General features: G+C 47.2%; 2 protein-coding genes across 2 annotated transcripts; both read left to right on the forward strand.

Annotated features, from left to right (window-relative positions):
• The first annotated feature begins 275 nt into the window (after positions 1 to 275).
• On the forward strand, positions 276 to 1864 carry LOC120905961. The gene is made up of 3 exons (XM_040317322.1): positions 276 to 993; positions 1319 to 1543; positions 1609 to 1864. The coding sequence occupies exons 1-3, from the start codon at positions 798 to 800 to the stop codon at positions 1635 to 1637; spliced, it is 450 nt and encodes a 149-aa protein (XP_040173256.1). The 5' UTR covers positions 276 to 797; the 3' UTR covers positions 1638 to 1864.
• A 13314-nt stretch (positions 1865 to 15178) lies between these two features.
• On the forward strand, positions 15179 to 16263 carry LOC120905530 (glycine, alanine and asparagine-rich protein-like; the record flags this gene model as incomplete). The annotated part of the gene is made up of 1 exon (XM_040316388.1): positions 15179 to 16263. A coding segment is annotated over one exon (1056 nt), but the record flags the coding sequence as incomplete, so codon positions are not given.
• Between the last annotated feature and the right edge of the window lie 2 nt (positions 16264 to 16265).

The following is a 16265-nucleotide window of genomic DNA, read 5'->3' on the forward strand; positions in this document are numbered from 1 at the left end:
TGCATGTATTTGATAATCCAGTCGTTAATCTGTGGTTTGGAATTCCCATACAAAATGTATGGAATGCCCGGGTATGCCGGTCATAGAAATAAGGGGTTCGCACGCCCTATGCTGGTTGCTTCGGGGGTTGTTTAAGGTGGAAAATTATATGTACAATTTGTTCGTAAATATTCGTTTGTAGTACATTGCGGCAATACATCGACGAGAGCTAAACTCCAGTGTTGCCGATCGGTTGTCCACATCCACATGTGCAGGTGTGCAGTTTCTTCCGGGTGCTCGGTACCTGTTCCGTTTGAACTATTGTACGTTGCGTACCATAGACCTTTAAGGTTTTATTTTCCAAACAGCTAAAGCTGCAGCAGTTACAAAGCCGCTTTGCATCCATCATCGCCGCCGTGAGTATCGCTGATCGCTGTCGCACCTGACGTCATCCGCAATGAAGGGGAGGGTAGTGCGTGTGACGTCTTAGCGAATGCCGCTTCGATCGGAAAGTGAGCAGTGCGAGCACAACTGATGCGAAGCATTTCACGCACTGAGGCAACGGACAATACGCCCCTCAGCCGCCGCCGCCGCCGCCATCCCACTGCCACCCAAGGTTTTGGGGGTGGAAGTGAGAGTTGTGCTTTCGCTTCTGGCTTTCGGTGGCTGAGGTTGAACCGTTCGCGGTCAGTTGTACTATTGCCCCGTGCGAGGATAGAGAGCGCACAGGCGCGCGACAATCAACACGAACCGTGACACGCTGTTGAAACGAGGCGCGAGTGAGCGTGAATAGAGCGTTGACTGAGCGAATCAGCAGCATGGTACCGTCGGGACCAACAGGTGTTTCAAAGATGCTGCCAAGCACCAGGACAGGCAGGGCGTTTGCTTTCGGACGGCAACATTTACTACTCTCGCTGGGTTTATGTTGCCTGCTGCAACTATGCCTGCTGGCAGGCTCTACCAACGCTACCTCGATGTACTACAAGAAAGTTAGTGGAGAAAAGTATGAACCAGGTAGGTAACAGTCAAATTGATAATAGTTGTTTTAAACATAACCAAAAATAATTATTTTAAGTAACAATTTCCGCTTACACCCTGCTCCATTTATGTCCTAAACTATATGTAAAATTTCGCCCATGTAGTGAAAACAAACAAACAAAAACCCGAAACCACACAAAGATCTTCAAACATATTACTCATCATACGGTGCGTTAGTTCGCTTTCCAAACGTGTTCGAGGTGGTTTTGAGTAGGAGTAGTGTGCCGAGCAGAGCACATCTCAGCTTGTTTTCTTTTTATTAATTTTTTTATTTGTTGTTTTGCTCTCGCACGTTCCACAGACTGGGTGCCCGTATCGTCCACGGTGATACCTTTGGTGGAGCGTGTCGTCAGCGTGGGTGCGCGCACGAAGCCGTCCGCCGGTGCGGATGGTTCGCAACACCCCGGAGCGGCCCGTTTGCAGTCGACGGACGAAAGCTACAAACGCGCGTACGTGAAGCACATCAGCAAGTTCACGAAGATTGGCACCGCCGGAGCGTTAGTTCAGCCGGGCACGCTCATTACCGGTAGGAATAGGTAACCTGATCCGAAAGTGGCCAACTACGTATCCTTCTTATCCCGCCACCCGCAGGTAAACAGGCCGCAAGTGCAAAGGATTAGGAGTTGCCTCGGTGTAGACGGACGTCAGGAGCCAACGGGGCGGAATGTGGAGCGCGAAACTGTGCGCGATTTCACCTCAAGTTCAATGTAATCAGCGTGACTAACGTGTTTAAAATGTTGTGCTAAAGTTAATCACTAATTCGCTAAGTGTTGATATTAATAAACGTTAAACCTACCGCGTATGCGTCGCACGGAGCTCCCTTCTATGTGTACTAATAAAATTAAAACAAAAAAAATCTATCAAATTGTATCACTTCACGACGGCAGACGCATTAAACAGATTGTTAAAGATGACAAGTAATTTGATGGAGGGCATGACAGATTATCTCACGTTGTGCTGCAATAGAAACATTTTGCTGTTTATTTAATGTTTGTAATAGCTTTGATCGTTTCAGCGTCCTTTATCGGACAATTCGAAGCAACAATAGAATGATTTTTACGCACCGAGGGAACAGCGCTCTACAAAAACAGATGTGTATCTGTTGAAAGATGTTTCACCCAAACGATGATTTTGCAACCCTAACCCTCACGGAGCGGTAGAGGCATACGAAATGAAATAAAAAGTGCCACTATCAAGTTCCCCCTTCTTTTGCATCGTTGCTGCAGCGTGGTTTATTTTACTTGTCGAAAAAAAAGGGGTCCACCGATAATTGAGTGATTATCAGTGCCGTGTGGAAAAGAGGACGAACGGCAAGGACGAATGCTGCACAACTGTGTTCGGCATCGTTGCGGTACGGTGTGCGCGTGTCCCAAACGCCAACTACTGTAGATGTTAGCGCTGCCCGGCGCACTTGATACGTTGTTTACTTCCTTCCGATATGGCAGCCACGTGGCGGCTAGGCAAGGGAACGTTTGAGTAAGGGATCCGTTTGGTCGTTTGTCGGTGGGGTAGCCAACCCTCGGCTAACTTAACCCCTAGCTGCACGCAGTTACGATGCGTTCCCTTTTGCTATTCCGAGGGCTTAGGGCCTACATCCTAATTATTGTGTTTGATTTTCATCTCTGGACCAGATCTGCATATTTGAAATGCGCCCAATATTGAGGATATCGGTGTTATTTATTGCGTACGATAGATATTCTATGTGCTGTGAAAAAGGAACACGTGACAAACTGGAATAGATGAAAATGGTTTCATGATGGACTAACGTTTTTAAACGTCATGTAACAGCGAAAACGTGACTACACTAACATTGCTATTTGCAGTGAGCTACTCGTGAGCGTCTAAGGCAGTGATTCCCAAAATTATTTCTATTGCCCGATTATTATTTTATTAGTAGGCGGTAAGATTAAAATGACTAGTGATGCGGTCAGCTAGGCTTTTCTAATGTGAAATACAAAAAAAAATGACATCACTAATCAAATTGTGTTAAGTTCATACTTTTACTTCTTTCAATTTCTACGTCATATAATGAATTTCTACGTGCAATCTACATATGGAATCGAATACGATTCAGGAGCAGTTCCGGTTTGGTTTGGATCCAGTATCAACTCCAGGATCGGTATTAGTTCGGTATCGATTACACGACCGCCATAGATTCAGTTTCACTTCCAGGACCGGCATGAGTTCGTGAAGTTCATTTCACGTTTCATTTTCAAGTATGGGTATGGGATCGTGATGGGTTCGTGTTCTGTTCCGAGACCGATTTGGGTTCAGGATCACTTCTAGCATCGGCAGGATCACTTCTAGCAAGGTTCGTGATCTGTTTTAGGATTGATATGGGATCAAAAACAGTTCTAGGACTAGTACGCGTGGTCAGGAAAAGTGGGTTCTGGTTGAATGAAGTATGGGAACCAATGGACTAATAAGTTCCTCACACTACCAAAATGTTGTGAATCGGTAAAAGTTGTACTCAAAGCACTGATGTCCTCCTCTCCTAACTCCAAACATTATTTCAAACATTCTTCACGATTCGGGGACATTTTGCGATTGTTGTGCCCAAGAAAGACCGCAATGCTCAATGTTTTCAAGCAACGTGCCGCTGTAATACGGGATTGACTTAAAACGAATCGCGAAAGCCTGCCAGCGGTGTTAATCTAGTTTTCACTTTGTTTTAAAAATGCATTTTGTCAACATCAAAAACACACACACACACACACACACACACACACACACACACACACAAACTTCAGATATCTGTTCTTTTGGAAATTTCCTGCTACTATAAATCCATTGCATAGCATCAGGCGCAAAACCCAGCGGTACGGTGCCGCTGGTACCTGCAATGAACGTGAACTGAGGTTGCTGCTCCTGCTTAATGGCACTCCCCAAGAACAAAAAAAAACAGGTTCTACCCTTCTAGCCCGGGAAGATTTGTTTGCAGGTTATGGTTACATTCCTCAATAGAAACTACCTTGCATCCTCTGGGTGTTGATGGTTGCAAAATTAAAGCAATAAACACGAACAATCCAATCATCATCAAAAAGCCCCTTGCACGGCTCCAATAAAACGATAAGCTCAAAACCGGAATTGTGCAGTGGGGTAGGGGGAGAAAGTCGACATCTTAGCGCAGCTCTTCTTAGCGCAACCGAGAAAAGGCATATCGGGTGATGGTTCAAGCTGTCGCTATCGAAGCGAACAATTGTATCAACCGAATTGGAAGGATGCAGAATGCAGGAAAGCATCGTTTGCAGAACATTCTACATAAAATTGTGATATTAACCTTTCGGTCGGAAGAAAATCATTGCGAACGAGTTGCGAAGCGGTTGCAGTCGAGAAGGCAGGAGTATCAAACTCGTTGTTGTTGAAGTTTAAGCTTTTTTTTCGTAGAAAATCATGACCAAAACAAAAATTAAGCAACATATCCTTTTCTTTGACAATACAAAAGAAATGCTCCGCAATTCCTTGCAAAAGATAAATAATGAAATATTTACTTTAAAATAAAACAGCAACCGATGGTACACCCCTGACGGCATAGCAGCGGAGGCTTTTCGAGCAGCGGCAGCAGCAACAGCTTCACCTACACATCCGCAAGCTTTCGCGTCGATCGCGCGTTCCGTACGATGCTCGGGAGGGCGACACGCACACCACTACGCGTTCGAATTCCAGCAGCGGTGAGCGCGCACGGCGGCACTCGCCAACACCACACACACGCTCAGACGGTCGAAGCAACCTGACCCTCGTCGATCGCTGTGCGCCCTGCTGGTAAGCGTCGTCCCCGCGGGTGCGTGTACACACAGTCCGTCGTTTTGTGTGTGCCTTTTCCGCTGAAAAGAAGAAAAAAAAGCCTTGGAAAGTGCGGTGGAGGGCGAACGTGCGCGTGTAGCAAACGCTACTCCTCACTGCTGGTTGCTGCTTTTGGTAAAAGTGTCTTGCGTGTTTACAAGTGTTTTTGTGTCTTGATATTTTGAAGAAGAAAAACCAAAATATCAAACTCTTCACCCTCAGTGAGCGAGGGTGTGTATGTGTGACAGTGTGTGTGTGTGTACCCGGTAGAGCCAAAGCGGGTGAAGGCTTCAAGTTCTTGGCTGGGCTTTTTCTACCCTTGGCGGGTGAAACTGCGAGGCGAAAGCGAACGAAAAAAAAAAAAGGCAGAAAAACAGAGAGGTGCGGTGGTGACACGTCACTTGGTGTGTGCCGTTTTGGAGTTGTTGTGTCGCTTGTGTCGCTACCCCCACCTGGTGGGCTGACGACGGTGTAGTAGAAGATCACCCGGAGCAATTGCCACCACGACCCACCTAACCGGCCGGGGAAGGGGGGGAGACAGGGGCGATCGCTTCTGCCTGGCTGGCCTTGTTCGCGTCCGGCCAACCCCGCTGGCAAGGCCACTCGCGTTCCAATTCCACAATCAGGAAGCGGTAAACCAATCAACAAGCGACGGCAAAGGACGAGCTCTTGCGCCTGCAGGTATGCAATGCAGGAAGTGAAAGGACGATCGTGTGGTAGTGTGCAGTGTGTGTGTGTGTGTGTGTGTAGGGGGAAGGAAGGAAAGAATAACAACAAACAGCATCTCCATACACAAGCGCATCACGGTCGCGGGAGCACATTCCAGCAGTAAATAGTGAAGCAACGACAAAAAAAAACAATAACAATAACAATAGCAAAATCCTAACCAAAAAGACGGCTTTGTTCATCTGTGTGTGCCACTTAGCAGGTACGAGCATCGAAACTCTACCTCGCGCTGTGTTCGAGTGTGTGTGTGTGTGTGTGGCAAAGTGTTGAAATGGAAAGCGCGTGAGATGGAATGGGAAGAAGGCATGGCAGTGTGTGTGTGTGAGTGTGTATGTGTGTGTGGCAGTGCGGTGGACGCGGGTAGGCGATGAAATGTGAAATCCATCTCGCGCACATCAGCATCATCAGCATCTTCGTCGCCGCCGCCACCGTCTACGGTTTGAAAGTTGTCGCTGGCAAAGCAAAAGAAAATCGAAGAGAGCGAGATCCGAAAAGATCGTGCGTGTGTGTGTGTGCGTGTGCGAGGTGTGGAACGAGGGGTGATCCTCGGGCAGCGCATCCCACATACTCTTCCTACCTGCGTGTCGCAGGCCACAATCAACGCTGTCCCGGGGGTGGACCATCTATCAAACGCGCCATCATCATCATCGTCATCAAGCGCGCGACATCATCCCGTGTTCCTGGGTTGAGGGGCACTTTCGAACGTAGCGCGAATCGCAAAAGGGCAACACTGGTGCCGAAAGGTGATAAAACACAACGGCGACGACAACCTTGAAGCGCCCGTCCCCTCCGGTAAGTGAGAAGCTTTTAGCTGAAGAATGTAGCGATGAATTGATCTTTGTGTTTTAGATCTCTCTTAACTCTTAGCTCGTATTGGCGTACTGTTTGTCATCAATCTAATCCACTAATGGCAGATCAATCACGCATCGCTTTGTGTAACCATGGGGGTATGGGGATGATCTACTGACACTTCTACTAACCAGCTGCTTGTAATTTTCACCTGGCAAAATGTATCATTTTTGCTATATGAACGCTTGAATGAAGACAAGCGATAGTAAATGCTGCAAAAAGAACACTCTGAAACTATTTAAATTTAAAAATAATAGAACACTCAACACCTTGATAGCCATGGTCATGGCATATATGATGGCCAGAGGTTATTGATTTTAAATCCTAATTCCTTGTAAAAGCAATGGCGTATTATCACGTATCTTTGTTGCAAGATGTCATTGAAAACAAATGGCCAAAAATCGAGGATATTCCTTGAATAGAACAATTCCTTTGGTGAATACATTGTAGCCACTTATATTCTAGTTGTACTGTGCATTTTCAAACTCTTTCTATCTAAGCATCTAATAGATCAGCGGTCGGCAAACTTTTGAGGTAAAGGGCCAAATTGTGTAAATAATCAAGAGCCGCGGGCCAGTTAATTTAGCACTCAAATTATTACAACGTAAAAGATTTCAAACCGAAAATCATGATTTTATGTAATAATGTCATCGAAGCAAGGTTAAAATTGGTAATTCTTATTATTAAAACCTATTGTAAAAGTAGTACGGTAGTCAGATCTCTGCACATGCACATGTTAGTAACAAAATTATTTTTCTGGATAAAAAAAATGTTTTACTGTGTTGGTAGTTTTGAACAACAGAAATGATCGTATTTGTGGAGCATTAACTAAAAAAAAATCATTTTTAAAATTTCATCATTTAAAAGCGTTAAATGATATACCATCATTTAACGGCTTCATGATGTGCAAGCAGTCAAGCGATATACAAAATTATCACCTGAGCTGATTTGGGGGGCTATATCGACCAAAGAGGAGTTGCCATTGTTTTTCACTATCAAAAGCCATTTAAAGCATTGCGAAAAAAATGCTGTTGGAAAAAGACTGTTTTTGATTCTAACAGGACTCAGCTGCAAACCCATAAGGCTTCAACGAAGTTGTGCGTGCGGCTTGCAATGACTTTGAAAAGCGTTTACGGGCGGTTATCAAATACAAGTAAAAAAAAATGTAACTCAACTGAAGTCAATGTAAATTTACTACTAACAGATGTTGTAGACATCGATGCCGCAGTTCAATAAAATCTAGTTTGAATTTTATGGGATAAAAAAGTGCATTCCTTTTCCATAGACACTGTATACATCGACCCACCAAAATTTTACTAGTGAAAGACGCATGTAAAGTTATTATTAAAAAAAAATTGAATCGATACTTTATTGTATTTTGAATGAGCCTTTCCAAGAAGTGTGCCGTAGAGTCCAATTCTCCGATACTTAAAGTACAATTCCCGTAAAAAAGAGTCAAGAAAGTGTCCCAAAATTACCAGAATTTCTGAAAACCACAGTGATGATTCCATCAATCCATATTACGATAATCAAGGGTAACGAGTACAACGGAATGATTTGTCATGCTAAGAGTTGTTCAGTAACTTTTGTATTCAAATAGCTTCTTCCTATCTTTAAACATCAGGCAAATCCTTTCGCGGGCCAGATCTAATGTTGCGGCGGGCCGCATTTGGCGCCCGCTGTAATAGATAGCAAATTATTACATAAAATACAAAAATGCTGCGATTATTATTCCAATTGACGAGTGACGTCATGCATCAAGTATCCGGTGCAGTACACGTTATGAACATTTGAACTTAATTAAAGTTATGGTTTTATAGAGCTCATTCATAAAAAAGTAGGTAAAAAAAATGTCTTTTTGTAGAGCAAAAGACGCAAGTTTTTGAGTTACAATTTTTTTTTTCTATAACAGAGCTCGAGGTTATCACAAAAAATTAAATTGCAACAAGACGTGGCCGAGACCGAATACTTGTTGCGTGACGCGTGTTTTACATGCTTTCGGAAGCAATTCTTTTTACACAACGGTTTTGAGGCGTATCGAAACGTTTCGTGTCTAGCACGGCGGGGAGGCGGGAATGTTCTTATCTCGCGCCCGAGAACGTTCCAAGTCTCTAGCCCTGCTGCGCCCCAGTGCTGCAACGAATTCGACGGAACCGGAACGCGGCAATGCATCATCCAGCCAGCAGCAGCGGCAGCCACTGCATCCTAGTGCGACGTGTTAAATGAGTGTTTGTGAAGCAGCTTCTTGCACAGCGGTCAATTCCTGGGTTGGCAGTAAGGGGGAGGAGGAGGGCAGGAAGTTGATAGAGGAGCGCGTCTGGAATGCGTTACCAAGGGAGAGCGAACATTAGCACAGCAACAGAAATGGGTATTGCACACTTAAAGTATGTTCAAATACTGATTGGTTTTTTGTTTCAAATTAGAATTGTTACGAAGAAGTTCAAATTCTAATAGAAAAGCTGCATTTTTTTTTTCAGTGGAAATTGAGTAGCAACTATTTCCCTTTTTTCTCTCAGCTGCCTCCTGCATCTATCCATTTTGCGTTTCGGGATAGTCCTAGTGAGTGGAAAACAACCATTTCTATCCTTTCAAAATGCACCCAAGCGTCTTTCGAGTGTTCCGAGGTGTGTGCGTTTTTGCGCTAGTTTTTCACCAGGACTCTCTGCTACTGCTGAACTACAAAATGGACAGACACACACACAGAGCACGTTAGAATCTTTGAAAACTTTCCACCACACTGCACACTGCGATGTGGAGGGCAAACGGTTTTGTGTAGCTCAGGCGCGCCCAAACTGGCAAGCTGCTGGCAAGCTCCTTCCGCTATTGCCGGCCGTTGTTCCACCGCTCTTGGCGTTCCGGGGCCGACGACGACGACGATGATGATGCGACGATTTTCCTGGATTAGTTCCGTACGAGTAGGCACGGCCGGCTATGCGCAGTCGCGAGCGAGACGCACCGAGGCGTGATCAATTTATCGATTTTATACGTGCGCTCTCGTGTTGCCCACTACACACCATTTGTGTGGCTGCACGCGTGCGTGTGTGTGTGTGTGTGTGTGTGGCGGTGGAATTTGCCCAAGGATGTTGGCAAAGTGTGATATTGCCGACCAAAAATATTTGTGCGAATTTGAAGAAACATCAATCTCGTAAAAGACCGCGCGAAAGGATTTTCCTTGTTGGTCGCGCGATTGGTGTGTTTTTTCTCCGGCTCCAAGTCTCGGTTTAAGTCTCCTCAAAAAAAAAAAAAAAAAAAAAAAAAACGGTTGCACTCAATCGCATCCAACACTCATCAGTCAACGATCACAACCCGTGCTCGTCGGCAGGATTGGTTCGAGGCTCTATCAAGCGATATCCAGCACAAACACATTCAACCAGCAACGCATCATCGGACCCCCCGAGCCCCCGAGTTTGGCTGGCCAGGCTGCCAGGCAGCTCCAGTAGTGTTGTGTCGCGTCATTTAAGTGGGTTGTGCATCGGTGGTGCTGTAAGTTTTGGACACAAAAGTGAATTTTATTTTCAAAAAAGGACGCGTTTTTCGTGTGTGCGATAAGCAAAAGAATTAGCGAAATGCTGCCCAAACCAACCCTAAGCTCGAAGCTTCGATCGAAACGTTGGGAAAGCGAAGGAGAAAATGTGTTTGCCTTTTGGTGGAATAACTTCCAACACAAGAACACTAATGGTTGCGTTAGTTTATCATTTTTAACACATTTTATCAACTATCAACTGCACCGAAACGACACGCTAGCGAGTGGCCAGATCCGGTTTATCCGCATGTCGGCCGGATGCGCGCGTATGTGTGTGTGTGTACGGCGGCCATTGCGAAAGGCCATTGCGCGCGCGATTACTTCCAGCCGGGCGGGCTTCACCGTTCGCTTCACTGGCTGCCGTAGCGGCCGACGCTCGCGTCACGCATGAATGGCGGCCGTCCTGCGGGTGTCTGCTATCCCGGCCGCCCCCTCTCCCTTTACTGCAGTTTTCTTCTAGCCGCGCGTTTTTTTTTCCACACGATCCCCGGGCACACCGAGCTCTACCACTCTTAATTAGGTCGTACTGCAGGGTGGGCACGTATTGCGTGAAACATCCCGTCGTCAGTGTGTGTGTGTGTGTGTGTGTTTTGTTGTTGTTGTTGCTTTTTCCAAGGGGGAAAAACTCATCTCACAGAAGCTGCGACCTGTGTGCCGCTCCGTGCCCGGTGCCCGGACACCCTTTTGCGAATGATTCGGGCGTAGCGCCGCGCTACGCATCGATGGCATTTTTCCGACGAATTTTTCCAACTTCATTTCCATTGATTTCGGCAGCCGAGCGGGCGAGGGTGCAATTTTCCCTTCTTGTGTTGCACTGCACTGCAAGCAGGGGGTTGGAAACCCCCGCCTGGAATCTTTCGATTCGACCCGAACGTCCGGCCGTCAAGAGGTTTGGCGTAATTGAAAAAAAAAAAGGAATAAGAAGGGAAAAAAAATACAACCCCGAACGCGTTCACCCTCGTGACACCGAGCGAGCGAAAATAAGAAAGGATGCAAAGTGGGCTGCGTGCGTGCGTGTGTGTGTGTAATTGAGATGACGACAAGGGCAATTGTGGGAACAATAAAACCGCCCTTAACTCGCACAATAGTCGAGCGATCGTATCGCTTGTTTTCGGGGCACAATGGGTCGCCCAATACGGCGGGAGGGGCACGGCGTATCCTGATGACGGTTCGGAAATTGGGATTTTTGGCAGTGGTGGGGGGGGGGGGAATTAGAGACGGTGAGGGTGAGCATGGTTTGGCTGCCTTTTGCTTACAGTTAAAGGTAAAGGCTAACAAAAAAAAACAACAGAAAAGAGTGTCAAAGTGTTGCAATGTTACTGTTCTGTTGGGCACTGCGACTGACTAAGAAACGCATCGAAATAGGTCGCCGTGCTGGTACGCGTTTCAAGTTCGATTTATTGCTTTGATGTTAATTTTTCGTTCAAAAATGCAATTAATGCTAAAAGAAGTAGCTGTTTCGAATATTTCAGCTATGATTTTTGATGGAAACAATGATACGATTCCTTTGATTTAAATGTCGAACAACAACAACAACATTTATCTCTAAATGAAATGCATAACATAAAAGATAAGAGTGCAATAAGATCATCGGAGGAAATTCGTTTCATGATTTGGTTTTACTTCAATCGAAACAATAGTGTTGGTGTGTAGTGTAAGTGTAACGAATGTTGCAAGATTTGGTCCTTCGAACCGGATACGAACAGTGGAAATGGATGAACGTGATGTCCAAGAATTGAAAGTAGTGATGGGAGCGCACCTGCGGTTCTCGTACAGACAACGGCTATTGTTTGTTCCATTCTGGACCCGGCGAAAACAGAACCACCAGTTCCGGTCGGAGTCGTTCGGAGTTGGAGTCGTTTGGAGTTGGAGTCGTTCGGAGTTGGAGTTGTTCCGAGTTGGAGTCATTCGGAGCTGGAATCGTTCGGAGTTGGAGTCATTCGGAATTGGAGTCATCCGGATTTGAGGTTGTCTGGATTTGGAATTGGCTAAAGTTGCCCGAGCTGGAAGTCGCCCGGACGCAGAATCGGGCCGAAATAGATTCTGACGAAGTTGGAGTCGTCCGGATTCGGAGTTGTCTGAATTTGAAGTCGTCAGAATTCGAAGTCGTCCGGGGTTGGAATCGACCGGAGCCCTTCGGAGTCATCCGGAGTCGAATTTGGTCCGGGTTGGATTTGGATGGAGTTGGAGTTGACTGGAAGCGTCCAGAGCTAGAATCGATCGGAGTTGGAGTCGTCCGAATTTGGAGTTGTCTGGATTTGGAATCGGCCAAACTGGAAGATGCCCGAGCTGGAAGTCGCCCGGACGCAGAATCGGGCCGAAATAGATTCTGACGAAGTTGGAGTCGTACGGATTCGGAGTTGTCTGAATTTGAAGTCGTCAGAATTCGAAGTCGTCCGGAGTTGGAATCGACCGGAGCCCTTCGGAGTCATCCGGAGTCGAATTTGGTCCGGGTTGGATTTGGATGGAGTTGGAGTTGACTGGAAGCGTCCAGAGCTAGAATCAATCAGAGTTGGAGTCATCCGGATTCGGTGTAGTCTGGATTTGGAATCGGCCAAAGTTGAAGACGTCCGAGTTGGAGTTGTCCGGATGCAGAATCGGGTCGAAATAGATTCTTACGAAGTTGGAGTAGTCCGGATTAGTAGAGGTTTCGATTTGAAGTCGGCCGAATTCGAAGACGTTCGGGGTTGGAATCGGCCGGAGTCCTTTGTAGTCTTACGCATTCGAACTCGGAGTCATCCGGAGTCGAATTCGGAGTCATTCGGAGTCGGATTTGGACGGAGTTGGAGTTGACTGGAAGCATCCAGGGATAGCTAGAATAGATCGGAATTGTTCGAAGTTGGTCAAAGTACCTAAGATGAGGCATATAACTTAATTTCGTTTTTGTGTAAAGTTCCATGCACAAATTTATACAAAAAATACCTAAATATGAGTAAAGATGATTCCAGACTACTCCAACACTGGCTGACTAGCCCAAACATTGGTGGACCTACCATACCGCAGTCGATTTCGAGATTTTGGTTTTTGGAGTTCCGAATGAATTATCTGCCAACTTTGTTTGTCCATCACTAACGCCAAGGGAATAGGGTTTATTTTACCCTCCAGGGGTTTCAATCGCTCTATGAACGTGACTGTTAAAAAAGCGATTGAATAGCGCAGAAGAAAGCGTTGACATGTTGTTGCTCATGATCCGGTCTTTGTTGCACTTACCAGCCTGTGCCAAAAAGGGTGAATATTTTTCGTTGCCTGAAATTTGACGAATGCCTCCGGGTCTCTATTTTACTGGCTACCAAAAGAACTTGTTGCCTTTTGTTAAGTGCGTATTGCAATATAGTTAATATTGATATAAACATGTCAGAAAATTATTAAAACTACTTTGTTCAAACCGTTTCTACAGCTGTTCGCGCGTGATATTGTAAAATGTCATAACAAGGAAAGCATCTAGTTTCATGTAAATCATCCGATATCGAAACATCGCTCAAAACGTGTCATATCAAATGCAGGAGAGTTCTACCGAGCTCAAATGATTCATTCGAAACAGAACAGATTGTTTACGGTTGTGTGGGGTGGTTCTGCTAAAGTCAGGCGTAATTTGATTCTCAATCAAACCGTCCCTCCGCTCCGGTTGCGTGACACAAGCAAGCTAAGCAAGCTGATATTTAAGGGTGGAGAGCACAGGATCGTAAAACCGTGGAAGGAAGTACGCTTGTAACGTTTCTTTGCATTAAAGGTTAAAGATTAAATACCAAGTCGCACCAAATGTGGGGCAGCTTAACCTTAAGGAGAGTAATATTTGCTTAACTAAATTGATGACGTCACATTGGATATTATGTTTATTTCTTCTGTTATAATACCACCAAAAAATACGTAACTCGCCACTATTTAGTATTCGACAACGGCAATACGGAGGTGCCAAGTGCATCCTTTCTTTGCCTGATAGGGCCATATACAGTAAACTGCAGCGCTCCGGCGAAAAGGGATGATGCGATTGGTGGACCATTCGGGGCGCTGGTTCTCCCATAATGTTCTCCCCGCTGTTTTCACGCTTCAGTTCGACGATTGGATTGGATGTGCGTGCATTGAAAAAAGAAAAAAAAAAAGCAGCAATAACGAGCATCCCTGCGAGAAAAACAAACCGCCCGAGCTTCTTCTACATCCTCCCTGCGGGGTTTGTCTCAGCACGGGCGTTGGGCCAGAAAATGTTCCACTTCCTCCGAATCCAGAGAGAGAGAGGGAGAGAGAGAGACAACGGCAAAGCCGGAACTAAGAGGGAAGAAAAGAGACTCCCGACCACCACCATCCGGTGGGCAACAGCATCCGTGGCGGACAACCGCTCATTTAGCGAGTCGGCGCAGTGAACGATTCCGCCGCACGAAGACGACGGGTACCGCGCACAGGGCAACTCGTTCGTGTCGGGGATTTTTCCTCATTCGAGCCGCGTTCAATGTTGTTCCGCTGGAGAGATTTAAAAACTGCAGCGGAAATGTTGCTAAATGTTTTGCCCTGCGGTACGGCATTGGTAGAGGATGTTGCCGAGGAAACATTATGCGTTCTTTTTTTTATTTTGCCTTTTGCTCGACAAATAATTGTTCTTGAGTTGGTAGACAAATTGTTCTTCGGTTTCGGCCGTACTTCTATACCTTTGTTTGTTGCAGAGCGTTGTCGCTTGCCGATGCAAATTATCGAGGCACTTGCGACTTGCTGGAGAGCAATTTCCTTCGGTGCAGAATATCGTTCAGATAATTAGGTGTTTTACTTCCACTACAATTTACACAAAATCTCTGTACAGCAACAGAGGAGGACACTGGATTGATTTTAAGTATTTTTTTTTTAATCTCTCTTCTTTCTCACATGCTGACTCACGGAAAAGGAAATGGGATGTGTGCCTTCCTGCCCAGCCAGCAAATTCTTTCCTCTTCTTTCTCTCTCTATCTCTCTGTTTTTCGATCTCTTTCTCTGTTTCTACTAACAATACTATTTACTTATTTAGCAAACTGATTACTAACCACCTGCAGCAGCTTCCAAGGCAGCTTTACAAACGAAACGAGCATCAAGCAATTTGTTTCGCCTTTTTATTATCTTTCTTATCTACTTTCAGCTAATGTGCACTCGAATTAACTAACCATTTATGCTATATTTCATAATATCTAATGCTTTGCTTCATTTATATCCAATACTTTACATGATTGCTATCGGTTATCAATTTTAACATTGTTGTACAATTAAAAGGATTGCTATTTACACTAACTCGGTGATGGGTGATGGCGGTAAAAACTAACATTTTCTCTTTGTTTTTTTACGCTAATTTCGTCCCACCATGGAACGGCACCTTTCTGGCCTGCGCGCGTAACACAAAAACCTCCCATTCAGGTTTGGTTTTCGAACCGGCGGGCCAAGTGGCGCCGGGAGGAGAAGCTCCGCTCGCAAAAGCGGCTAATTAACCACGTGGGCGGTGTGGGCGGCGGCGGCGGCAGCGGTGGTGGCGGCGGCCTCGGGAACGGGGGGCTGGTGGGCAGTGGCAGCCTGGGCGGTGGTGGCGGCGGCGGCCAGTCGGGCGGCGGTACGGGCCCGGCTGGCGCGGGCGGCGGCGTGATCGGGAGCATCGGCACGGCGGCCATCTGCTCGCCGTCGGCGACGGCCGCCAAGCTGTACCAGTCCGAGTACGACAACCCGTACGGGGCGGCGGCGGCTGCGGCCGCCGTCGCGTCCGGCCAGCCCACCACCGCCGACTGCTACAGCAGCGCGATCGGCAACTCGGCCGCCGCCGTCGGCCTAATGTCGGCGCAGCCGCCCCGCGACAACTACCAGTACTTGCTGTCGGATTCGCTGCATTCGCTCAGCATGCCTTACTCGTTCCACCACCGGCTGCCGTGCAGTTCGCCGTCGACCGTGCAGCCGATGGACCTGAACACGCACTCGGCTGCGTCGGCGGCTGCGGCGGCTGCGGCGGCCGCGTCCGCCGCCGCCTACAGCCAGTCGATCAACATGACGGACCTGTCGCAGATGACGCCGCCGAGCGCGGCGGCGGCTGCGGCGGCCGTCGCTGCCGCCGGGCTGCCCCCGGTTCCGTCCCGCCACCTGCCGATAATTACCAGCGCGATAGCGGGCGGTGGCAACGGTGGTGGTGGCGGCGGCGGCGGCTCAGCAAACGGTTCGGCCGGGTCGGGCGGCGAGCTCGGCGAACCGGGCAGTGGTGTGGTGACGGCCGCCAGCGGTGCCAGTGGGGGCGGCGGAACCAGTGGCGGAAGCAGTGGCACGGGGAACCCTTCCGCACAGCAGCAGCAGCAGCAGCCGCCCCAGCAGAGCGGCGGACATTACATTACGCGGCTAGAATAATCTTCAATCTCGTCGGCGGCAGCAGCGGCGG

This window comes from Anopheles arabiensis, chromosome X (genome assembly GCF_016920715.1).
Source record: "Anopheles arabiensis isolate DONGOLA chromosome X, AaraD3, whole genome shotgun sequence".
In the NCBI taxonomy this organism is placed as follows: Eukaryota; Metazoa; Arthropoda; class Insecta; order Diptera; family Culicidae; genus Anopheles; species Anopheles arabiensis.